We start from the raw sequence: 25,471 nt of genomic DNA on the forward strand, positions 1-25,471 counted from the left end.
GGGAAAGTCCCAAACTGCTACTGTTCAGTGCTCTTTCATCTCTTTTCTTAAGTAGACTTCACACATTTGACTTCCACAAATGATTGTGACGGAAGACTGTTCGTGACAGTTTGTTTCAGATGCTCTGTGTGTGAGTTTGCACACTGGTAGTTCTTGAAAACTAACAGTCTTTTCATAGGCTCTGCGTCTCCTGGAAGCTATTTCCATTTATTCTGGTTGCTGACAGAAATCACTAAACCTCAGAGCCCCACTACATAATGCATTGTAAAACATTATGCTAGTAAATGCTATTGCCATGTGTATAGTACTCTACAGGGTGCTAGGCTGATTTGCTTTTAGGCACTTGTAGAAAGCTGACTTTTGGGACATTCATTGATAAATATAAGTCACAAAAGAGTATTCCAGTGATCTATGAACAACAATACAGCTTTTCTAGACTCCAGACCCAAGTTACAAGAAACACTGCCTAATGAGAAGTCGTGATATGGCTCTATGTTCCTCAGAAAGAAGGCAAGGAATCCAAAATGGATGTTTTTAAAAATAGGGTAAACCTATTCTAGCCTGGAATGAGACTCAAAAAACTAATTTTACCATGGGGAAAGGTAACATTAAGTTAAAGGTTCTTCTGTGATGAAATGCAGTTCACATTTTTCTCCTGCAAAACAACTCTCAGCAGATGTTTCCTGTCATTTGCTGAACTTTGTATATTTGCAGGAGTATGACTGTCCAGGAGAGGTGTTTCATCATCAAAATATTGTTCTATGTATGTATTGAAGATTACACCTTCAGTAATTTAATCCATGCCTTATTCATGACCTCTCCATGCTCATTTATGATACATGGTGCCCAGTGAGGGCAGAGGAAATCTACTTTACATCTTACTAAACACCTCAGCTTTGAATTGCTCCTCAGATCTTTGGGATAGCATCGCTTCTATTAATATGGAAGAATATAACTCGTATGATTTTGTCTTTTGAAGTTTGTAATAAACAAATAAAAAAGTAGCCAGAGTCTTACGTCGTCCGTTCTCCTGATATGTCAAACAACTCCATGGCATCCCTCTTTCTCACATAGGCAGAACTTCCATAATTCTGTTTCCTTTCAGAACTTGTATTACACTTACAAGATGAGCTAATCTCATATATATGTCTGTAAGTCGAAAGAATATCTTGTTCTAACTTGCATCAGTGCAATAAACTGAATTTGACTCCTCTGTTCAACATGCTATTTTGCAAGATGTTGGAAAAAAATACTGTTGAATTTGTTTGTGCTTTTCTTCTGCCTATTCCAAATCCATGCCTTCACTGACCTAGAAAATTTAGTTCTCTAAATAACTGTGTAGTACTGGGGCTTGTCACTCAAAAACTTACTCTAGCATCTTAATGTTAAAGGAAACTGCACTTCTGTGTTTTTATGAACAAGAATAAAAGCAACAACAGTTCTGAACTGTTAACTACTGGTACTGAAACTATAGAAAGTTATTCGTTATACCTTTTCTTCACACTACAGTTGCAGTATGTTTTCATGTTTAATACAGCTGCGCAACAGAAACTCCTAATACCTCCTGAAGCACTCATTTCAGCATGCAGTCTCTCAAGCAGTACAATATGGAAAATGTTCAACACAGTACTTATGAAGGAAGAAGATTCAACTACTCACCAATTTACACAAATAAAGCACTTTGTGTTTTATTGTGGACCAAGAAATCAAAACCTCAAGTTCTTATCATAAAAAAAAATATTCCTGTTGACAGGAAATCAATAGGAAGTTTAACGTGAAAATAATAAAGTGAAAAAATTGTTACTTTTAAAGACTCTGGGTAGGGGGGGGAGACTTACTAGTTTTGTGGTGGTTTGTTTTTTTTTTTTTTTAGATGTACTGCTAAAAAAATCATAAAGTTCTTTGGAAGCTGTGGAGGGATTACTGGGTAAGGTATGACACTAGAAGCCAGCACCACTGGCTTGCTGCAGAAGCTTCCTGCACGCAACTTGGCCAGCACCAGAACGGACCTGCAGAATCCTGTGCTATCTTAGCTGTAAATCATGCCAGAGAATGACCTTTGCACAGCCACCCCAGTTTTGAGGAGCTCTTGACACAGAGCTTTGAATAAATAAAGAAAAATATCTTGATCAGCCCAAATAGAGATGTTTAAGCCTCCCACAGTCTGATGCTCTGTTGAATTATATCTCAATGGGCAGAAAGCGGTTCCTTTTCTTGTGTGGGAAATGTAAGGTTTTCAAGACCAGACTGGCCAATGCCTGCAGGGAACCTGCCCTGAACTCACAGCTGACCCTGCTCTGAGCCCGTGGCTGAACCTAAGGCCCTCCCAACCTGAAAAATCCTGTGATCCTATGAAGCAAAAAGCACTGGATCTGTATGCAGTAAAAATGTCAGACTGTGGTTATATTTGGAAGCGGTTTATCATAATGCTGATGACTTGAATCACAAGGACATTCGCTTATAGCAATTACCCTCAGGCGCATGCAAGTCAGGATAGATTTCTGTGAACTTTGTGTTCGGTGAAGGGTGGTGTAAAGCTGAAAACAGCTGCCATAAAATTTGTCAAGCAGCAGGGGGAGCAGCAGAAACCAGAGCCTGCCTGTGGGAAAACTCCCTAACTTCACATCTTCTCCTGAAATAACCGGTTTCTACAGATCTAAGTCTCCTTCCAGTTTCTTCAGCCTTCCCTATAGTTCAGAGTGACAGAACACACCATTCTTCAGAAATATAGCTAGGCTCAGCAGCTGCACAACTCTCTGAAAGCACAAACATGACGCCACATCTACTTTCCACACAGCCGCTACTGAAAATACTTAGGTGGTATTTTTCAGGCTGAGTTGAGTCACTAAATTGTTTAAGATTGCCCTTGTATCTCCCCATTAAATTATGCTGCTTTATCTTTTACAGAAAGCAGCATATTTTACTGAGTACAATTTCACTTCTAAAAACCTTGAATAAACCAAAGCTAGCAGATTCCTAGGCTCTCTTCTGAAACTGTCAACTTCACAGCTTAGTAGTTTTCTTCTGTCCTAAGTTTTCTTCAGCCTTTGCTGCTTCCTATTGTGATTATGGAGTCTGAGCTGCAGTGACAATTTTTGACCCTTCCTCTTCTGCTCGCACCAGCTACTCATGCAGAATAGACCCTTTGTGTGAAACCTGAACAATCACGAAGGAGACATCAGTCTCCACCTCACTGGAGCGAACAAAAATCCCTTGTTCTGGGACAAAGGCTCAGTGCAATACCACGTATGTGACAAAGGCCCTCGTGAGGATTTTATGAAGTCAGCCTCTGGTGGTCCAGCATCTTCCTGAGCAGGCAGGAATGCTTCCACTCATGTCTGAAATGATTTTCACTGAAGCGGGAATTCAACCCGCACTTGAAAAGGTAAAAAGCTTCACGCGTGATTGTCTGCCAATATGTCATTTTCCAAATTGTTACTTTTGTGCCAGCAGCCTGAAGATAAAAAAAACAAGCTGGGAGTTCAGAGATGGGCAAAACCAAAGCAGTGAAAGCAAATTCATCCACTGGGTGGGTGGTATTACTGTCCACCCACCCAGAGGTGTCCTTGGCATCCATCTAGTATGTGACAGTAAAGTCAAAAGAAAGCAGTCTTATAAGTTAATGTTGATTTTTAAAATGTGGATATCCTAGATAAGAATTGTGACATCTCCTTAATACAGTATTAACACAGCCAATGAGGCTGTAGTGAAGCCATTGATGAAATAAGACTGGGGAGTGCGGGAGAAATCTGTCCCTCTTTTTATATTTCCTTTCTTTATATACTCATGAGAGATAATGACACTGAACTCATTCACTCAGGTAATTCCAGATACTGGCACTGTTGACAGCTGGTGTTGTGTCCTCTGAGAGGGACAGTTTCTTGCCACAACACTTCTTTCTGTGTTTTTTTACTCCCTCCAAGTCCTATTATCCTGTGACTCTAATAAAGCCCACTTGTAACCTTTGATAATAAAGGAATGCAGAAATGTAAAATAAAGACAGACAATAAAAGATAGGAAAAAAGAATGAACTCTGAAAACAAATTCAGTGACTTCTGTAACGGCTTAAACTTTCGGCTTCTTTTTGACCCATGCTACTGAATGTCTCAGGTATACATGGTGGCAGCAAAACTTGTTTCCTATGCATGTTTCCCTTCATTCACCTTTAAACTTGGGAGAAAAAAACCTCATGGAAAGGTAAATAATACTATACAGTACTCTGGTACTGAAGTTAAGATCTTCTTTGTTATAAAAAGGTACTCCTGAAAGCAAGCAACAAATACCAGGAATGGAGTGATACACTGCAGAAGATACTGTGAGTCTGAAGCTCTTCAGCACTATACAGGGGGAATTAATTACTCTCACGAGCAGAAAAGGAGAGCTGTAAGTTGAGGAGAATTGTAAGCATGACCTTGGACAGGGGAGGATGAACTACTGCTTTCATGGACGTGAAACAGACAAAGTACTATAAAGTATGACTGCTTTAAATGTGGTGGAAGGGGAATGAGGGTAGGCAATATTAATCTATGATTTGATTCTGTGTGATGCATTGAAAAGAATTAATTATTCAAACTGTAAAGCTCCATAGTCAGATTTAGCTTCCTTAAAAAACCAAAAAACATACAAAAAATCCTATAACCTCATCAAACTTTAGAAAACAACAAAGGCTTGCTCTAGTTAATACAGTAACACAAGCCACTTTAAGAAAGTTGGTTCTTAAGTAATCTTTCCTTTATGAATTCTAGTGCAGTGGCTGATAACTGATGCGCTGGAACCACAACACTGCAAAACTCTAGCTCATGTCGTTGGTGAGGCTTGTTAAAACACAAGCACCTCCAAAACTGAAAAGCATTATTGCCATCAGAAGTTATGAAGTTATATCCTGAATTCAAAATTTTGATTTCTACAGAGTAACTTGGCCTGTATAACGTTATAGCTTGAGCACATAAACACCGATAAACTCACAGGTTTCATTCTTTACATGAAAGAAATCATCATATGGTGTGGCTAAGCTGTTTCTTTTGGTAAAGGCAGAAATGCTACTGTAGCCAAATCCTTAACAGAGAAGAAATTAATGAGGTCTATAACTGGGTGTCGCATTGCATTCCCTTTTCGCAGGAAAGAAGTAGAGTATCTGAAAGCCCAAGGAAGTTAAAGTATAGCTTCTCCTTTTCAGACCCCGATGCTATTCCCTCAATCAGTTACAAATTCAGGAAAAAAAACAGGGCTTTGTTAAGTTCAGTCATTTGTAACTCCTTGTTCAGCTTCGGGGCTCTCCAACACAGCCACTGCACAAAGACTACAACTTTGGCTTTCTCTTTACCATTAAATGCTCTCATATTTCATCCCCCCCTTCCAGTCCTGTCCCCTTTCCCACTTCCCAGCCTGGCCCTGGTGGCCCATTTTCTGCATGTCTGCCATCAGAGGTGCGACTGAGAGAGCTGGGGTTGTTTAGCCTGGAGAAGAGGAGGCTGAGGGGTGACCTTATTGCTCTCTACAACCACCTGAAGGGAGGTTGTGGAGAGGAGGGAGCTGGCCTCTTCTCCCAAGTGACAGGGGACAGGACAAGAGGGAATGGCCTCAAGCTCCACCAGGGGAGGTTCAGGCTCGACATAAGGAAAAAATTCCTCACTGAAAGGGTCATTAGGCAATGGAATGGTCTGCCCAGGGAGGTGGTTGACTCGCCTTCCGTGGAGGTGTTTAAGGTGTGGGTGGACGAGGTGCTGAGGGGCATGGTTTAGAGATTGGTGGGAATGGTTGGACTCGATGATCCGGCGGGTCTCTTCCAACCTGGTGATTCTATGATTCTATGATCAAGTGGGAAGGTTCCAGCACTGCATGCAAGGGTAGGTGTAAAGCACAGAGAGGAAAGTCTAAATTAAGCACCTCACATATCACCACTTCGTTCTGAAAATGCTTTCTTCAGCTTCTGAACCAGCATTAGAACAGTGGAACATATATAGCTGTCAAAGCTATACGAGCTGAAATAACTGGGTGATTTTCTCCAGCAGCAACCCTACCTCAGTATGCAGAGGAAAACTGCCATCATTCAAAAGGAAACAGAAACAGTATTTTTTTCTTGTTCCCCTTTCCATCATCTGAATCACTTGAAACCATGGGGACGAAGTGGTAGATACTTGGCTAGAGATCTTTAAGTCAGAGTTAAGGAGGAATAATGGAGTAAAAGACCTGAAAATCGAAGTAAAATCTCTTGCATTGGTCAGAATTTGCAAACCACTTTGGTTTACTCTATGTTGATCTTTACCAAACTTAATCAAGTGTGTACATGGAAACCTTGTCACTCTTTTACTAAAATGCATGAAGTTAAGGGCATAAATTCTATTATTCCTACATTTCCTTGGTACGCAACAGTCTAATACTGATGTACCACATCGTGTCATCTTGTAGTGGTAACTGTCATAATTTTCTTTAGGAAAGGGAAAAAAAACCCCTATGGTTTTGTGAAAGTATGTTCACATACACTGCTTGTGGCTAATTTATTTTAAAATACTTCTTTGTACACCCTCTGGCTACAAGGAACCTGTCTAAGGCATCTAAAAATAAAAGTTAATTTCCTGTCACGTCCTGAATGCGATTTACTGTATCTCAGCCATGAAATAAGACTCTTCAGGTGTTTATAGTCTCCAAAGATGGAAAAAATGCAGAGCGCATGATACTTTTGTAGGTATTGCAACTCATTAAGTGCATTCATGGTGGTAAATGTCAGCCTGCCTGAGACTTCAAACACCAATCAGCTGAGACCCAGTGAGAGCTACATAGCACAGGGAACTGCTGTGCAGCTATTCCATGCCATGGACACTCCTCTTTCTGCCTTCAAAAGGTTCAATCAGTGAAACAAGAAAATGTTCCTTGATGTTTCTTAATATGCAAGCCTAATTCATATTAACCTGAATGCAAGCTAATGCTTAATAAGACATAAATCAGTCTTGCTGCAGAGATGTGAAGAATTCTTTAACTTCTGTCCTTTACCAACAGTTGCATTATGTCTCATTGTTTGGCAGAACAGTAGCTGAAAACACTGATTAAATCAGTGTACACAAGAGCTTTACTCAGGATACTATATCATGTGGAAAAATGAACTTATTGGTAAATGTAGACAGTGATACAAAATGGCATATTTATTAGACTAGAGATTGAAAACTTGAGAGCAAACGGGCCTACTGAAAACTGGATAATCTTTAGTGCCCCTCATGGGAAAAATCAGTTGCTGGACTGATGCCTGGGAAATAAGATTTGCTGAGCTCACTGACAGTTAAGCAACTATTGAGTATATTTGTATAGCATGAGGGAATACGTAAATAAAGCAATGTTATTGTGATAATATACTGAGTTGGTATGATTATTCGGTCTTACTTGTGCAGGCTCTAATTTTATATGCCAGAGCCTACATTCCACTGGCTGGTGAAGCCTTGCTTATCAACAGGACAGGAGACTCGGCACAGGGCACCCACTTGGCAGTTTCTCATTTGGCATAACCATATCCAAAGCAGAGTGCAAAAAAATGTTAGGCATCTGGAGTTGCCTTTTAAACAGACGAGGCTTTTCAGCCTGAATGAAACACAGCTGCTACTCTTCCACAGTGACTGGCTCTAGCTCTTATAGAATTAAGAAGCAGCAACTATCAAGTCCTGTATTCTGTACTTTATTCACAGAATCATACAATCATAGAATGGTTTGGGTTGGAAGCGACCTTAAAGATCATCCAGTTCCAACCTCCCTGCCATGGGCAGGGACACCTCCTACCAGACCAGGCTGCCCAAGCCCCATCCAACCTGGCCTTGAACACCTCCAGGGATGGGGCAGCCACAGCTTCCCTGGGCAACCTGTGCCAGTGCCTCATCACCCTTATCGTGAAGAACTAATGCCTGGTCTAAATCTACTCCCTTCCAATTTAAAGCCATTCCCCCTAGTCCCATCACTACAAGCCTTTGCAAAAAGTCCTTTCCCAGCTTTCTTGTAGGCCCCCTTCAGGTACTGGAAGGCCATTATAAGGTCTCCTTGGAGCCTTCTCTTCTCCAGGCTGAACAGCCCCAACTCTCTCAGCCTGTCCTCATAGCAGAGGTGCTACAACCCTCTGATCTTCTTCGTGGCCCACATTTGGACCCATTTCAATAGTTTCATATCCTTCTTATATTAAGTATTCCAGAACTGGACAGAATACTCTGGGAAGGGTCTCACAAGAGCAGAGTAGAGGGGCAGAATCACCTCCCTTGACCTGCTAGCCATGCTTCTTTTGATGCAGCCCAGGATACAGTTGCACGTTGCTGGCTCGTGTCAACCTTCTCAACAACCAGCACCCCCAAGTCCTTCTCTACAGGGCATCTCTCAATCACATCATCCCCCATCCTGTACTGAAAACGGAGACTGCCCTGACCCAGGTGTAGGACCTTGCACGTGGCCTTGTTGAACCTCATGAGGTTCTCACAGCCCCACTTCTCCAGCCTGTCCAGGTCCCTCTGGATGACATCCTGTCCTTCTAGTGTGGCAACTACACCACTCAGCTTGGTGTCATCTGCAAACTTGCTGAGAGTGCACTTGATCTTGCTGTCGATATCATTGATGAAGATATTAAACAGCAGTGGTCCCAGGACAGACCCCTGAGGGACACCACTTGTCACAGATCTCCATCTGGACATCAAGTAATTGGCCACTACTCTCTGAATGCAACCATCCAACCAATTTCTTATCCACCAAACAAACCACTCATCAAAATCATCTCTCTCCAATGTAGAGAGAAGGATGTTGTGGAGGACACCACATATATTCTTTCACATAAAGGTTTTTCGCTATTCAGCTGGCTTCCTTGTTCTTGATCAAGGTTTTCTTCCTATGTCCTAGAAGCTTGATGATTAATTATAGAGGATGACCAAGCTGATGATGACTGGAAATTAGGCAAATGATGCGACGGCTTGCAGTAAACTATCATCAAATTGAACATTCTTTCCTCCTCTCTCTTTCAGGCTGAAACTGCATTATTCCATCACATGGACCCAGCAAGAGAAACCCTATGATTCTGGAGTCCTCTCTGCTCTTTTAAGACTGTGATGGGTTCCCTCTACTGAATCTTGCAAGAGCAATTAAAGAGCCTACAATCCCCAGCAGTCTGTCACATTTTTCTCCCTATGGTTGGGGGGAAATAAGAGACGCACAGGCGAACATGTTAAATGCTGCAGCTTAAAACTTCTGATTGTTACAATATAAAATCCCCACTTATAGTTATATGTAACTATATTCTGCATCTATTATGTACTTAACAGATATATATTAATGATTAAATACACTATACATTAATGTATAAGATGATCATAACTGCTAACTGATTGCCGCTTATGCTACTGTGCTACAAGACGTAAGCACTAGCAAGGTGACACAATGCCTGTGTTTGGCATTTCCTAACAGGCTTATAAATTTCAGCAAATGTTGCAAACAGTAACTCCTTAAACTACACACACTCATCAGCAGGAACCCTTAGAAATCAATACTTTTTTTCTCCTGCAAAAGTTCAGATATGTATCTAAATTTTATATTCTATTTACAAAAAATGTAATGTTCTACTATATTACATATTACATATTATATATTATATAGAAAGTAATATTATAAGTACTAGAAACATTTTAAAGCTTTCACTAGACTCTTCAATTATGGATAAACCTGACTGTAAAGCAGGTGACATTTCGAGATGTATTGACAGATAGTTATTCAACTCTCAGGCCCAAACATATAAGTCAGTACACTTACCAGCTGCTTCCTCCCAGGTACATTAAATTCAAAGTTTCACTGAGATTTAAATCTAATACAGGTTATCCGGCACTTAAATTTGGTTACCATAACACAACTGATGTGTATCAATTTGTTCAGCTTAAATGCCTAGGCTTTTGCTTCAGTCAGGAGGCATTTTTTTTTAAACAAAAGTGATTTACAATTTTTACTAGTTTGTCTGTGGTTTGTAACAAGTAAACATGAAATTCGTAAGCCTTGCTTAAGCCACACACATACACACGAGTGTAAACATGAAAGTTTTTCCTCCAGTTTATCTTTCAGTCTCCTCTTGTAACAGAAAGGAATGAAAAATCAAAGGGCAAACTCGCACATCAGGATATTGTTTCTTAAGCAATGCCTGCTAATTAAATATAAGATAGCATTCCACATAACTAGTTTCTCCCCTTATTCAGTCTGTTTATTCATGAAAATGCTGCTTTCCCTGTTTGTCCATAACTATGTGTCCATTTGAAATAAAAAAAAAAAGCAGCACTGAAAAACCTTTTATAACAGCATTGATCTCTTATACTTAAAGCTGGAAACAGCTTTGAGCTGTTTCTAATAGAACACACATTGAAACTGAGAAGTATTGTTCAGCTCTCCTGCTGTACATTAACTTGGTGACAGACAGATGAACATGATGTGGTGTGCACAGCATGTCACCCTTGGCACCTTGAGCCTGTAGTATTGGTAAGGGATAACCTGTTGTAACACATAGACCACTCAAGAATATGGAGATACAGCTGGCCACATATCATGCTGACACTTCAGTTAATGGGAATCAAACAGCTAACAACAGCTGGTATTTGGAAGTGTGTCCCCAAAGCACTGTGGACTGTCCCAGCAGAGGCTGCTTGAAGAGGAAGCTCAACAGAATAGCGTAGTTCACTAACTGCTGCTGTAAGAACTGACTGCTCTGTTGCTGATATAAACAAGTACCCACTATTCTGGGTCATTTTCAGTGATGGTGAGCTAGGGAGATACCACAGTGTCTCTGAGAAATTGCGCTTTCTGAGCAGCAAGCTGTATGCTCCTCAAGCAGCGATCTTGCTTCTGCCACATAGAGCTGGCCATGCTTTTACTGCAATGACAGTGACTTAAATGAAGGTGCTTGCAGCTCTCACTAAGACATCACTTGCCTTCCAAGCCGACTCCAAGACATGAACCCATACCACCACTCCAAGTCCTCTCAGAGAGTTCAATGTCCCATTTTCCTTACTGCAGCTTGCACAATGGGTGGCCTGCTTTTAACTATTGGCACACAACTTCACTGTCTTGCACACAGATGTGTGCATGAGGGTACAATTGTGATCACCTTGTAGAGTGGGCAGTAGCAAGTATAGCAAGGAGCCTGTACCTTCCCAAAGGAGCTCCCTGCTCACCACTTTCACATGGCAGGCACTAACTAACCTGAAATCAACCTAGAAATACTTGCAGCTTAGAGGCAGATGATCAAATGCTACTCACATGGCTGCCAGCAGCTAACATTAGACAGGGAAAAGGATCATAACTGCTGCAACTTCTGAATCAAACTGTTTATTTCTTCAACATATTTATCTGGCAATGACAGCAAGTCCAGCATTTGGAGCACTATCTCTACTTAAACATAGAGAGAAGCATTTTTTCCCAAAGTGCTTAACGGCAATGAAGTAACAAATAATGGCAAGCTGCATTATGCATACTCTTTGAGCTGAGATTAAACTACCAAGAATGCCTAATTTTAAAAAATCAGAACCAGTCTCTGAATTGTATGGGCAAAATTCTTCAAACAAGTCTGTCCCCTCTACTATACAAATTTTGCATTCAGCTATATAGCCACAGGGCTCTTGGAAGGAGTCACTGCTAACCTACAACCAAATCCACATCAGTATGACTAATCACATCAGCTCTCTTACATATTGTGAGTCTAATGGGTTCTATTTACAGCCTTGCAGCTTGTCTATAGTTATTTTACTAAAAAATATAACTAATTCTTGTTTTTTAAGAAGCAGTTTTAATGCCAGCCTGATGCTTCAAAGCCGTGAGACAACACTTATGATCACACTTGGCAGAACACATTTGTATGCTGCCCAGTCAGACTGGGAAAGCTCAGGTGCAGACTTTCAGATCTCATGAAGATTTTAAATAAATGCGAAGTTATGTTTTCTAACAGAACTATGCCTTTTTTTTCACTCTGAACCAATAATACAACTGTCAACAAGGCTGAAAAAATGCTTCTGCTGTAGTAGGTTTACAGTACATTTTGTGGAAGGAGGTAGAGCATTTTTCTTCTAACTTTATGAAGCAGAAGAAAACAACAAGAAGAAGATAACTTCCTCACACAACTGGTGAAAGCGCCGACAAGGGAAGGTGCCCTCCCGGACCTGCTGTTTGTGAACCAAGAAGGCCTTGTGGGGGATGTGGCGGTTGGAGGACGACTGGGACAAAGCTATCATGAGATGTTAGAATTCTCAGTTCTGGGTGAGGTGAGGAGGGGGGTTAGCAGAACGGCCACCTTGCACTTCCAGAGGGCAGACTTTGGACTGTTCAGAAGGCTGGTTGATAAAGTCCCATGGGAGACAGTCCTTAAGGGCAAGGGAGCCCAAGACGACTGGATGCTCTTCAAAAAGGAAATCCTGTCAGTGCAGGAGCAAACTGTCCCCACGTGCTGGAAAATGAGCTGGTGGGGAAAAAATACTGGCTTGGTTGAGCAGGGAGATCTGGGTGGACATCAAAAAGAAGAGGAATGTCTATGAACTTTGGAAGAAGGGACAGGCGTCTTGGGTGGACTACAGGGTTGAAGTGAGATCATGCAGACAGAAAATGAGAAGTGCTAAAGCCCAACTAGAACTTAGATTGCCCAATTCTGTGAAAAATAATAATAAAAAAATCTTTCTACAAATATATCAACAATAAAAGGAGGGCCAAGGAGAATCTCCATCCTTTACTGGATGCAGGGGAGACTTCAGTGAAAAAGGATGAGGATAAAGCTGAGGTACTTAATGCCTTCTTTGCCCCTTCAGGAAAACAGAGCAATCACTGCTGGCCATGGCAGCTCAGCTACAGTGGCCACCTGACCTACCTGCCACAGATGCAAATTTGAAGTCCACTTCCTTAGAGTATGTGGCAGATAATAACTTGAGTCATACTGATATCTACTGAGCTTGGGTGCTGAAGCATTTGCTGGCTCAGGCCCTCAAATCAGCCCGAGTCTTTAGAGTTCCAGTGTCTATTTTTCTGCTCTGTCTGTTGACAAACTATCCTAACAGCCTATCACTAGTAGATGAAAATAGAAACAGGACAGGAAAAGCTATGAACTTCAAAAGTGTTTCTGATAGTTGAGTGTGGACAAATCTCTTATGCTGAGTTTATGAAAGAACTGCCCTTGAAAGTGCTATGGAGAAATTTTGGGAAAAAATCCTGTAAAGTTATAAAATAAAAGCCTACTGCAGTAATTAAAAATCACTCTGCAGAGTATGGTGACATTAATGTGAGAAGCTCATGGTCTATCAGAACTCAAGTAAGCTGAAAAATGCCCCAAAACGTTAAAAGAGTCCAGAGAAAAATGTTCAGAGAAAGCTTTGAGACTGAAGCAGTATACTCAGAACAATTTATTAAGAATAAAGCTTTCTGCTTCGTGGGTCACTAACAAAAATAACAGACTTCAAGGGAGGCTACAACTGTAGAGAACATAACTTTGGCTAGGCACAGCCCACAACAGAAAACCTCAAGGTGTGTGATGGTAGATAACACAGGAGCCACTGGAAGTCTCCAGACAAAGACCAATTCAGAGGCCTATTTCCTAAATGCAAGTGTGGCTGGCCTCAAAGCCACAGAAAAAAAAGTAAATGAACAGACAGAAGATATGCCATACTGGCTCATGCAATATTATCTTTAATAGTGGCCAGTCACAGATGTTTAGGGAAAAAGTATAGGAAACAAAAAGCAGAAGAAATCTTCTAATTCAACTACTGATGGGTTGAGTTGCCTCATTTTCAGCTGTGAAATCAGACAGACAGTACTGTATCCCACTTTCTCAGACTGGGACTAGGAGTTGGGGATGGTTACAAATACTATAAGCTTGTGTACTGTAAGATTTCTTTTGATGTAATTTACTTTACCTTCATGCATGGTCTATGTGCCACTCAAGTAAAAAAGGCTCTACATTAAAATGAAGGGGAGAGAGAAGTGACATCCCCCCTTCATTACTCAACAGTAAATTTCTGAATATGGTAAGAAGAAAGTCACAAAGCAGACAAATATCCCATGGCAGGTACGCAGCGCTGGGGATACAGACAAAAACCTGCCTGTGATATCAACAGATTCAGTTTTAGGACTCTGAGCAGCATTTTCCACTTCCTTTTCTAGTGTGAGGAAGGATTTTTAATTTGAGAAACTTATTTTCTAGGTTCCCCTTGGCTTTCGTCATGCTAGTGTAGGTCCCGAGGAGAGGAACAGTCATGGCTTTTAGGGCACTGATGGCCCTGCCTGTCCCTGCCCAGACCTTGGGGCTCCTCAACCCTGCCCATGGCCCAGGACCCCATGTCAGCCCCCAAGGACCATCAGCTCCTGGTCCAGTAGCACAGCAGAAGGGCCAAACTCCAGCTTCCCACAGCCCAGCTATGGGCCCTGCCAAGCCAGGCCACCTGCAGTTCCACGTCCTAGCCCAGCCCTGTTCCCATCCCCAGAAAGGTGCCCGATGCCAAGGGCCAGGGCTTCCCCAGTGCCCTCCTGGCTGCCCTGCTCCTGGCTAAAGTGGTGGGATGGGCTGTGGCTGCCAGGCACTGCTATGACTGACCTGGCAGTCCCGGCAGTGCCCTGACAGGAGCGAGCCCAGGACTGCTTAGGACACCGCGTGGATCTGCTAATGACTGTCACAGACAGAGGCATGGTTGCTAGTGCTGGTCCAAGTGGGAAGACAATGGCTCCAAGCACTAATGTAAATCTATCCTGTGTAGAAAAAGACTGTATTTACTCTGGTCATCTGCTCCATTATCTGCTATGGTCCCCACTACCTGTGCGAGTTTTGTTCTGCTACTGCCTATTTGTTGCTAAAAAAACTTGTGCAGAAACAGTGTTCCCAGGGAAGATGCACTGCATTGTATATGTGCAAGCTGATTGTTTTGAAATGCTATACGTTCAGCAAAACTTCTCCTTGAATGTCAGCCCTTGCAATCTTTCCCAGCACAGACAAGGCTTTGGATCCTGTTGTCAGTATCAGCACTGGCTTGGAGACTGCCCTTATTAGTTCACTTTGAGCATGAACAAACCAAGTGTGCAGGAAAGTATCCCCAGCATGGAAGACCAATGACACGTGAGGCAGCAGGAACATCCACTGCAGGTTCGACATGTGCTGCCTTTGCCACTGTTTGCAGCAAATGATGCTTGGGGACAGGCTGCCATCCCACTGCATGAGACAAATATAGTTTTTCATTTTCCTGGTGCGCTGGTTACCAGAAGCTTTGTTCATTATAAAAAAGAGAAAAAATAAAAGCAGATCTCTGATATCTCTTTGCATGTGGAGGCTGACATGAAATGTAGTGAGAAGAATTAAACACTAGCTGTAAGATATCTAGCCAGAGTTAATGATGGCTGACTTCCTTAGTATTCCAGTACTACGATCCCACTCTCTCCTCCACATAAAAGCAACAGAGCTTCATAAGAAAAGACAACTCACCTGTCTTAAACTGCTAGTGCTTTTAGCATCAGGTAGAGAAAATAATTTCCTGGTTGAGATGAAAGCCAGAGAGTTGAACAAAGGTTTCTTACCGTTAAGGACAATGCCATGCAAACGAATGTGAACTTCTTGATATGTGTTGCTGTGACGGTGCTGTTGGTGTTCACCAATTTATTGCTGGGGTTATTCTAGGGTGAGAGAAAGAGATAATGAGCATTAGTTTGGCTCCAGACTACTGTGAGGCTGACAGCACCAGGGTCATGTGTTGGATTCGACTGTCTGTGCGTGTGCATATCTGCCTTTGCTTGTTTGCTTTTTAACCTAGAGCCTTCTGAGTACTTTGTACCTTCACTGAGTATTTCTCACTTAAACTGACAGCAATCGCACCCCTGCTCACTGAGGGCTGAGCGATTTTCCTAATTTTCTGAGGAACTTAACAAACTCAGCTTTGAAAATGGGTGCCAGCTCTTTCTAAGAAAACTCTATGTCATTTTTTTACCTTAGTTTGAAGTTTATAGTATGTTTTCACAGGAAAAATAAGATTCCATTCCTTTTTACCACAGAGTGGTACCAAATCCATACGCCAATGCAAGCACCCTTACTGATCCAATTAGGCAAGTGGGTAATATAAACAAAGCTCCTGGAACAGCTGGCTCCATTAATGCAGTTAAATGAACAGAACATAATTAGATGTTCCACCTTTAACATGGGGGCTCTGTACTCACACGGCAGTGAAGTTTTACTTAAAACAACAACAAAAGCCCTCTTCCAAATGTCTAATATAGCAAATGAAGCTGAAGATTTAAAATTGCTCTCAGGGAACACATAAAATCAAACTAAATCATCTATGAAAGGAGGGGATGGGATATCAAAAGCAGGGCACCATTAGGAGCCCGGCAGCAATAGGCTGTTGGGTCACCTATTGCATTTGCTCCGGGGCTGCTTGAGATACACAAGTAAGTGCTTACGCTGGTAAAATCTGTACCACGAGTACAACATTTATTCATCCTTGATACAGCTCGGGTAGAACAGCAGTATCTGTCAAACAGTCAGCCTTTACTGGAGTTACAGGAACTTAGCAAACACATCTGGGGAGTCAGCAAACCCAACATGAGCTCTGTGAAGGGTACATCATTTCACATCCATTCAAGGAGTTGATGGAATTTTGTAGTTTAAAGCTTTTGTGGTGATCAGTGTACTGATGACAGTGGAATAGCACCATGCTCCTCCCTAAACTCCTGCTTGGAAGTTTATGTGCATGAAGATGCATACACATAGCCCAGAACATCTACATTCCCACACCTGCCCTTTTTGGGAACAAGTCATGAAAACTCTCTGTAAACCATTTTTTCATATGTCTATTCTTAGTTCTTGTGTTTCTGAAGAAATACTTTGTTACTGTTGGCTTTTGTGCATGAGTATAGGCCTTGCTTACATCACTCAACAGTGCTTAAATGTACTCTGCTGCATGGCTCAACTTTCTAACAAGACTAAAATACAAGAGAGGAAGGAATGCGCACCCAAATCCACCCATCCAAAAGGGCTGCCAAGCAAAAAGGCTCTTGTTCATTCCTACCACGCTGCTGCTAACTCTGCCCTTGCTCAACTCTGCCCTTTTCTCTGACTACTGATTGTGTACTCTTTATTCCTATTGCTTTCACATTATTTAGTTCTTGGATCAAAACGCTATGCAGATTATGGAGCAAAAAAGGTATCCATTCCTAACAGTTAATCAGATAAATAATGTTCACAAGTCTTCTCACAGTTTGTGCTGTTCTGAATCAGACGGCACTGACAGTAATAGCATTATCACTGTATAAAACAGCAGACAGTGAACAAAACTAGGATACGCCTGTTTTCTTTCAAAAAATGAGCTGTAACCCTTAACCTGAGTGTAACCAGTAGGCCACTAGGTTGCTCTGAACAAAGTCTCTCATAAAAGACCGAAGCTGGACCATGCATTTCTCTTACAAACACAAACAGAGGTAATGATTTCCCTGTGAAGACAAGAATCTGACTTCTCCAGTAGAGCTGCCAAGAAGGGGCATACTGTCCCAAACCCATCAGTCAGTTAAGGCAATGCAGCGTGCTCCTGGCAGCCATCAGCATTGCCAGATTTATGAGAAAAGAAAACGGCAGTTTACATGCCTGTAAACTCTTACAGAATCTGAAAAGCACAACAGAGGCTTTACAGTCTGGAAAGAAAAAAGTGCTTTTATCTGGACTCTTCTGAGAAAGCCTTAACTTAAGGAAACAAAGCTTTTGAAAGGCACAGTGACACATGAATGACATGTGACCGAGCGTAAATCAATTCTCACAGCCATCTAAAAAAACCCACTGCGGGTTTCTGGTTTGGTATTTATTGTCTGAAAGGTATGGTGGAGGCATTTTCTTTCATGATTGCCAGGATGAGATACACTTTACACTGCTGCTACCTCACTTAGCACATTTATGCCAAATTGCTCTTAAAATATGCAACTAAAATCCCCATTATATATACTTTTTGGCAATTAGATAAACCGTATCTATCTGTGCCTCACCCTAGCTTTTTCTTCCTCACCTTTGTTCCACAAGAGTTCTGTGAGAAACCTTTTAACTGAAATGCACGAACAGACAAATCACGGTGTAATCTTGTCACCACTGAAGTTGTCAGCACACCATCCACCAGCTAAATGAAACCTGAATTTCGGACTTTTATTCGCTGTTAATTATGCTTGACAACAGTGCACTTGAATGTGGCTCATAACAGACGAGGTTAGCCTCTGCATTTCCTGTCCCAAACTATTTTTGTCTTCCAGTTTATTGGTTTGTTTCTGCAATTGCTTTTCAGCAGCATGATCTCTGAGAGGGCCTGCATGTTGTATTTTATCTGACAGGTCAATTTAGCTGTACATAGGCAGGTTAGGAAGTTATACCTGATAGGACATTTCTTTGTTTTGATTTTAAATTCTCCTTGGAAATGCGGTGGATCATATCAAACAGGTCTTGCTTCAGTTCAGTACATGAGTGAGCTAGCAAACATTTTTTCCATCAGTATTTGGAACCAGAAAGTTCAGTTACTAATTAGTAAATACACCAAAAGGAGAGGATGTGGCATTTGAATTAGTGTGCCACAAGGCATGACTGTTTTTCACACAACATATGGGCTAGTGAGTACCAGTTCTAAAACAGAGCAAAGAAAGAATCTAAACAGAACTAATTTTGGTTATATATTTACTCCATGCTCAGTTGCAGGAGCAGGCCTTGCTTTCTTACGTAATTACATGATTTACAAGCAAAAATCTTCATAGTCTTGATCAGTTAAGTAAGTGGTAATAAAATAATGTCTGTTATCTGTGTTACTGTCAGGATATGAAACAACCTTTGCTAAATATTAACATAAACAAATGAATTTAAACCCATCTGAGAGATACTGCAGAATCTGGAGCAGAAATGTGAGCTTGCTTGCTTACTAATGGACACTTTGTGAGAAATTACTTCATTAGCTAAGTAGCTACATCATAGTGAGTGAGGATGCTTTTAATCTTTAAAAACAGAGCAGATTCAAAAGACATATTAATACCTTGTAACATAGAGCTAAGGTTAAAATTATAAATCAGACAGCAACTTGAAGCTACCAAAACCCAATTCATTTTAAACTAGGATTTTAAGAAAACCTTATCAGTGGGATGAGGAACAACAGGCATCAGAAGTAAAAGTAAGATAAGTAAGGCCATTAATATAGACCTATTTAATCTCTGGCTGGTTTATTCTTTAAAGAAACTGTTGCACTTGATTACAGAGCCATTATTTCTATTTGTTTGGCAGAAATTCCTCTTATGTCACTGAAGCCATATCTAAATTAAAATGTTGTAACAGCTAGAAAGAGGAGGATCACGCATGTGAAACCACACCAAAGGTATTATTTATCACACTCCTAATACGTGCACTCACCTTGTCAAAGGCAGGGTATACTGCTCTAATCTCTGTCAGCCAGCCATACGGCATGTGTCCCACAGGATAAGTAGCTGTCAGAATCGCAACTGCCTATGAAAAGAGACAGGGAAACACGAGCTTCAAATATTGAACAGAACAGTAAACTGACACAGGCTGCCATTTCCCACCAATATCACTACGTCGATATTGAAACAGTGAGAAACCAGGCAGGTGCCTGAAGCTCTCTGTTTCAGGAAGACTGTCAAGAGTGGCCATCACCTGGCCCAGCGGTTTAAGCTTACAAAAGCTTTCGTGCCATGAAGCAAAGTTACTTAGCTTTGTCATTTCACCATCACTCTGACACTTTGGGGTAACAGTCAGCTGACGTGTGCCCCTCAGCCAGCCGAATACCGCCCTCCCACACTGCTTCTGAGTTACTTTACCTACCCGAGCAGCCTTACAGCTCACAGTAGCATTCATATTTCATAACTTTAATTTACATACTTTTTACTTGCTTTTTGTAAGTAAAACAGTTTTAAGTAAGGCAGACAGACTACAGAGTAGTAGGCTTCAGCAGCTGATGGTGGACATCAAACTGACTACTCTGGGGCAGAAGGCACTTGTGAGACAAAAAAATCCCTTCTCTCCACTTACGTGCTCATCAACAAAAATCAGACAAAAAAAGCTCCAGATGACCATTTTTTTTTTATAAGAAACAACTCACTGCCTGTAATTTAAGACTAGGCCCTTTGGTGTGTCCACAAATAAAGTCCAAGAGGTACATCAAAGCCATAAAAACCCTCTCCCTCATATTACTGTATGAAAGATTTTGCTGATGTTTCTGATTTCTGAAGAAAAATGCCAAATATGTGTGTTTCATATCTTTAACATAGGAGGGGTGTTTAGGGAACTCTTCCTTAGCTGCCTGGAAAGCTACTGTCACTCCAAGTTTTCTAGCCCTCAGAGATAAGTGTGCATCTGTACTGAGAATTGACTGGCCCTCTAAACTCCAAAAGTTAGAATGTTTAGCTGCCTTTTGTCTGCAGATTCACATCTGTTACAATCCACCTAAATCCAGATTCATTTTACATCTGGCAATAGTAGCATTAAGAATAGAATCATAGAATCATAGAATACCAGGTTGGAAGAGACCCACCGGATCATCGAGTCCAACCATTCCTATCAAATACTAAACCATGCCCCTCAGCACCTCGTCCACCCATGCCTTAAACACCTCCAGGGAAGGTGAATCAACCACCTCCCTGGGCAGCCTGTTCCAGTGTCCAATGACCCTTTCTGTGAAGAATTTTTTCCTAATGTCCAGCCTAAACCTCCCCTGGCGGAGCTTGAGGCCATTCCCTCTTGTCCTGTCCCCCATCACTTGGGAGAAGAGGCCAGCACCCTCCTCTCTACAACCTCCTTTCAGGTAGTTGTAGAGAGCAATGAGGTCTCCCCTCAGCCTCCTCTTCTCCAGGCTAAACAACCCCAGCTCTCTCAGCCGCTCCTCATAAGGCCTGTTCTCCAGCCCCTTCACCAGCTTTGTTGCTCTTCTCTGGACTCGTTCCAGAGCCTCAACATCCTTCTTGTGGTGAGGGGCCCAGAAATGAACACAGTATTCAAGGAGCGGTCTCACCAGTGCCAAGTACAGAGGGAGAATAACCTCCCTGGACCTGCTGGTCACACCGTTTCTGATACAAGCCAAGATGCCATTGGCCTTCTTGGCCACCTGGGCACACTGCTGGCTCATGTTCAGTCGCTGTCAACCAACACCCCCAGGTCCCTCTCCTCCAGGCAGCTTTCTAGCCAGACTTCTCCTAGTCTGTAGCACTGCAATATACTTCTCTTAACTACTGCTGTTTCTGTTTCACTCCTAAGCTTCCAATGTACATTTTCTTGGTTATCTGAGCCCATTTTCCCATTATAAATGTAACTGCCTGGTTAAAAGATCTATACAGCACAGGACCATGTAGCAAGCTAATTTGTTCCCCACGCTGTTTAAAAAAGAGGGTGGGAAGGTAGTGATATCCAGAGGGGAAGGGAGTGGGATAGAGTCTTTCCTGCTAACAGTAGCTTCAATATTGTTTAATGTACCTTTAAAAAGTAATCAGTTCAAAGAAAACAAATTGGAATTTTAAGACAATACTCTTTTAAATTGCACCTGCCATTGTATTTTTAGCAGAATTTCCATCTGTATAAGACCTAACTAGGTTAAATCAAATAGGAATATAAAAGATATTTTGCTTATTTTCATGATGAAGTCCAAAAAGACCACAAAGACAGAATATCTTTTAAGGAAATGTTTGATTACCACATTTGGTATGCTAGATTCCTCTTGGATTAAATTATTGAAGTTTTCAGTAGTTGTTTTTCTTTCAGTATTTTTCCTCTACTGGTGGAATTCCAAAATATTGCGTGTGAAAGCCTTCCTAAACATCTAGACTCTGTATTGGACAGCTGAAAAAGTCCCCCATCAAAACCAACACCAAAAAAAGGTACTCCAACCATCATAACTGGGCTGGCAGTCCAAACAGAAGCAGTGGCAGCTCACCAATGCAAGTGCCTTGCTGTCCTCATGAACCTACTACAGCCTAGCTCTTCACAGGGACATCCTGCCCACACTGTAAGTTGCTGATATTATTGAACAGGGGACGTATAAAATTCCGGTGTATACTGATGCTCCAGACATTGATGTTACCTGTGAGGCCAGGACCTTTCTTTTGAGAGGCAATTATTTCAGAAATCAAAGTTGAAATGTGACCATTATTGTTAGTATACAAAGGCCAGCAAACAACTAGCTATGGCATGTATTTGGAGTCATCCTAATAGCAACAAAATGCAACTAGCTAGCCATGAAATGTGATGTACCTAAAATCAAGTCACCAAAAAATGCAAAGCTCATCTCTGCTAACCCGCTCTGGCTCCCTTTGTACTGAGGCTGCTATTAATACATAGACTGACCCCTGATTCACACACGTAGAAGCATTATGTTTCCTAAATTCTCTCTCCATGGTTGTTTATTTGCAGTCACTGGCCAGCTCCTGAGTGACTGAAATACACAGTAACACACACGCCAAATTACCAGTGCTGAGAGAATGTTTGTTAGGCATCAGCCGTTTGAATTTTCCTTTCCATTTACAAATCTTATAGCTTTGTTTTCCCTATAGAAAAAACATGAGAGGTTTGCTAATGAATACGTGGATCTAGACATTCTCCCACCGAAACTGGTAGCAAAGGTCCCCCAGACTTCTTAAGAGAATAGGTCAGCTCATGATAAACATGTGAAGGCTCTGCATCGCAATCAGAAGTCCAGCTCCCAACAGCTGTAAGAAACTACTGGAATAAACTGAAATTCCTCAAGAGAAACAAGGTGCATTCCATACTTCAACCAGGAGGCAGATTTTTTTTAATATGTTTCCTTATGCCTCTACCCTATTTTGTGTGATACACTGACTGCTAACAGTAGTTTCACATTGCTTTGTACAGCCATAAATATACATGGCAGGAAACAGGAACAGGAGACTACTGATGACTGTCCCAAAACCTCTGAGATTTGAATGCTGCAGAGCATTTATACCTATATGAAAACCTGCAGGAACGCTTCAGTGAAAAAATTCTGGTCTTGTCGAGGGTGAGGTCCCACTAGGCTTGGCAGAAATGCTCATGGTAAAAGTCAAGGAGTCTTCTTTTCAAGGATAAACACAGCACTAAGCAGAAATGTACTGAAGACAATTTCTTCTTATTAGCATGGTTGAGAAGAGAAGCACAGAACTAACTCTATATAAATGATCATTTGCAGTAATGGAGAACACTGACTTCCTTACCTCTGTGGCTGCAGAACTGCCACCTAGGTCCCGAGAGACAAAAAGGTTGACAATGGGCCTACTTATTCGCTGAGTTGCCAAAATTAATGCCAAAGGCCACCAGAAACTCAGCATCTTCCTTATTGTAGCCTCTCCCTGCAACACAGAGGAAAAAATTAAAAAAAAGAAGCAGGTTTGGAAAAAAAAGCCATGCAGGACTGAACCAAAAGCACTGAGAAAGGACTTTTGCTTTTCCCACCCATTATCAGTTTGATACATTAATTGTAATAGTTTTCAATATGAGGAACCTAAAATATTTTCACTCATGTTAGTAATACTGATGCAAAGGAGGCGTGTCATGGACCCCAATAAATAATACATAAGGTATCTATCTGCATAATTTGTTCCGGCTATCGGACAAAGATATGTGAAAACCTATATGACATTAGTGAAAAAGGATGGAACCCTCTTCCCTGTGAAATGAAGTGTCCACTTAGTCCATTCAGTGCTGTCTTACAGCTCAGTATAGAGGTGCTCAGTAAACAGCAAACCATGGGAAGCATTGCCTCCCGTACACCGTTGCTGGAATAGTTTCTATCATGCCTTTTAAAGTGCAAATGACTTTTCCTGCATGATGGAGAGAGGAGGTCCTTGGTGCACAGTGGTTTAATACAGTATTGTATAACACAAAAAGCAAGTTGAAAATTACTGAATTCAAAGAAGTGTGCAGTATTAAGACGTACCCCCATTTCAGGCCCACTTCTGTCAGGAATGACATCATGTATGTTCCTGTAGTATCCGAGGCATAATGTGGTACATCGGACAAGTGCTCCCATGTATAAGGACAAGATTGGGATCAAGAGAGGCTCCCTGCATTCCAAGTGACTGTGAAGCAAAATGGCTACAAAAACAACCTGCAGGGCAAACAAATAAATGTTCAGTAATTTGTCTGTGTGTTCTTTTAGGGCCAAGATATCTCCCGTCTGACTCCAAATATCTGAACCAACAACCAAATTGTTGTAGCTATATGACTTTGGGCTTGTGGCATTTAAGTTAGGAACCCTCCACCCCCCACATTTGTTCATCATTTGTTCATATGAATGGGAAGAATAAGAGTTAACATCATACAGGCTCTTTATTAAACAGTACTTGAACATATGGGCAGATGTCAAACTAGGAGCCATAAATAGAAGACGGTTAGCATAAAGGTCTGGCAAGGTCTAGCAGCAATCATGCGGCTGAGTGTCACCCTTCCCAGGAGAATGTGCTATTCTAATGTACACCGAGGCCGGAGACATACTTCTAGGGTCAGCTTCTAGGCTCTACTCTTTTTGGGGGGGAGGGCAGGATTTGGGTTGGCAGTGGCAATTAAAAAGCCAGACGTTTTAAAGTATTCACTTCAGCATTTAGAAGCAGGAAGACTTATGTCATCCTAAATTTCTACATTTTGAGTGAAATTTCAGTATTTCATCATTCTCACTTCAGCTAATGGAGTGCCACATTGATGTAAATGAAACAGAAACATTTGGGCAAATGAACAGCTCATAATTCAGTCTTGTAAATGTTCCATCCAGAAAATGCAAAGGAATCGATTAATATGATATTATTCTCTTTGTTAAGTACAGAGCTGAAGGTATGCCTGTTCTATTCCAAATGTGTTTGGATGGGGGGCACAACTGGAAAGCCAGTTTGGTGCTGTAAACAGCAGAATTAAGGACAACACCTCCAGGACATGCTGCTGTTCAAAGGAGCTACCAGAAATACAAACCACAAAATCGCTCAGGGGCAGGTTGTCTCCTTCATTGCTAGAGCTCAAGAAATACTTAAGAAAAATCACACTGTGCAAATGTTTATCAGGCATGCCACACTATTTACGAAGAGTTGCAAAATGCTCTTTTGAACTCTGCAAAAGAATTGTTTTCAGTAAATAGAAGCAATGTCAGTCACAAAAAGTGTGCATATGAGGATAACCAAGGAGAACTAGCTGCTGCCTGCACACCTATTGCTTGTGTAGGGAGAAGATGTAGGTCTAGAGTGTTGACAGAACCATAGAATGATAAAGTTGTTTGGTTGGAAAAGACCTTAGAAATCACTGAGTCCAACTGTACCTGTCCACTACCAAAACATATCCCTGAGCACCTCATCTATCCATCTTTTAAAGCACCTCCAGTGATGGTGACTGAATCACCTCCCTGGGCAGCCTGTGCCAGTGCCTGATAACCCTTTTGGTGAAGAAATCTTCTCAGATATCTAATCTGAACCCCCCCGGCGCAACTTGAGGCCATTTCGTCTTGTCCTATCACTTCTTACTTGGGAG

At 41.6% G+C, this 25,471-nt stretch overlaps 1 protein-coding gene across 1 annotated transcript in view; it reads right to left on the bottom strand.

Annotated features, from left to right (window-relative positions):
- Positions 1-25,471, bottom strand: part of ANKH (ANKH inorganic pyrophosphate transport regulator) — a 111,742-nt gene that overhangs the window by 16,703 nt on the left and 69,568 nt on the right. Inside the window, exons 5-8 of the mRNA XM_069853502.1 lie at positions 23,898-24,068; positions 23,176-23,310; positions 19,373-19,465; positions 15,532-15,627 (exon numbers count right to left, since the gene is read on the bottom strand). Coding sequence (XP_069709603.1) covers positions 15,532-15,627; positions 19,373-19,465; positions 23,176-23,310; positions 23,898-24,068 — 495 coding nt within the window. The remainder of the gene's footprint in view (positions 1-15,531; positions 15,628-19,372; positions 19,466-23,175; positions 23,311-23,897; positions 24,069-25,471) is intronic.

Source organism: Phaenicophaeus curvirostris, chromosome 3 (assembly GCF_032191515.1).
Source record: "Phaenicophaeus curvirostris isolate KB17595 chromosome 3, BPBGC_Pcur_1.0, whole genome shotgun sequence".
NCBI lineage: Eukaryota > Metazoa > Chordata > Aves > Cuculiformes > Cuculidae > Phaenicophaeus > Phaenicophaeus curvirostris.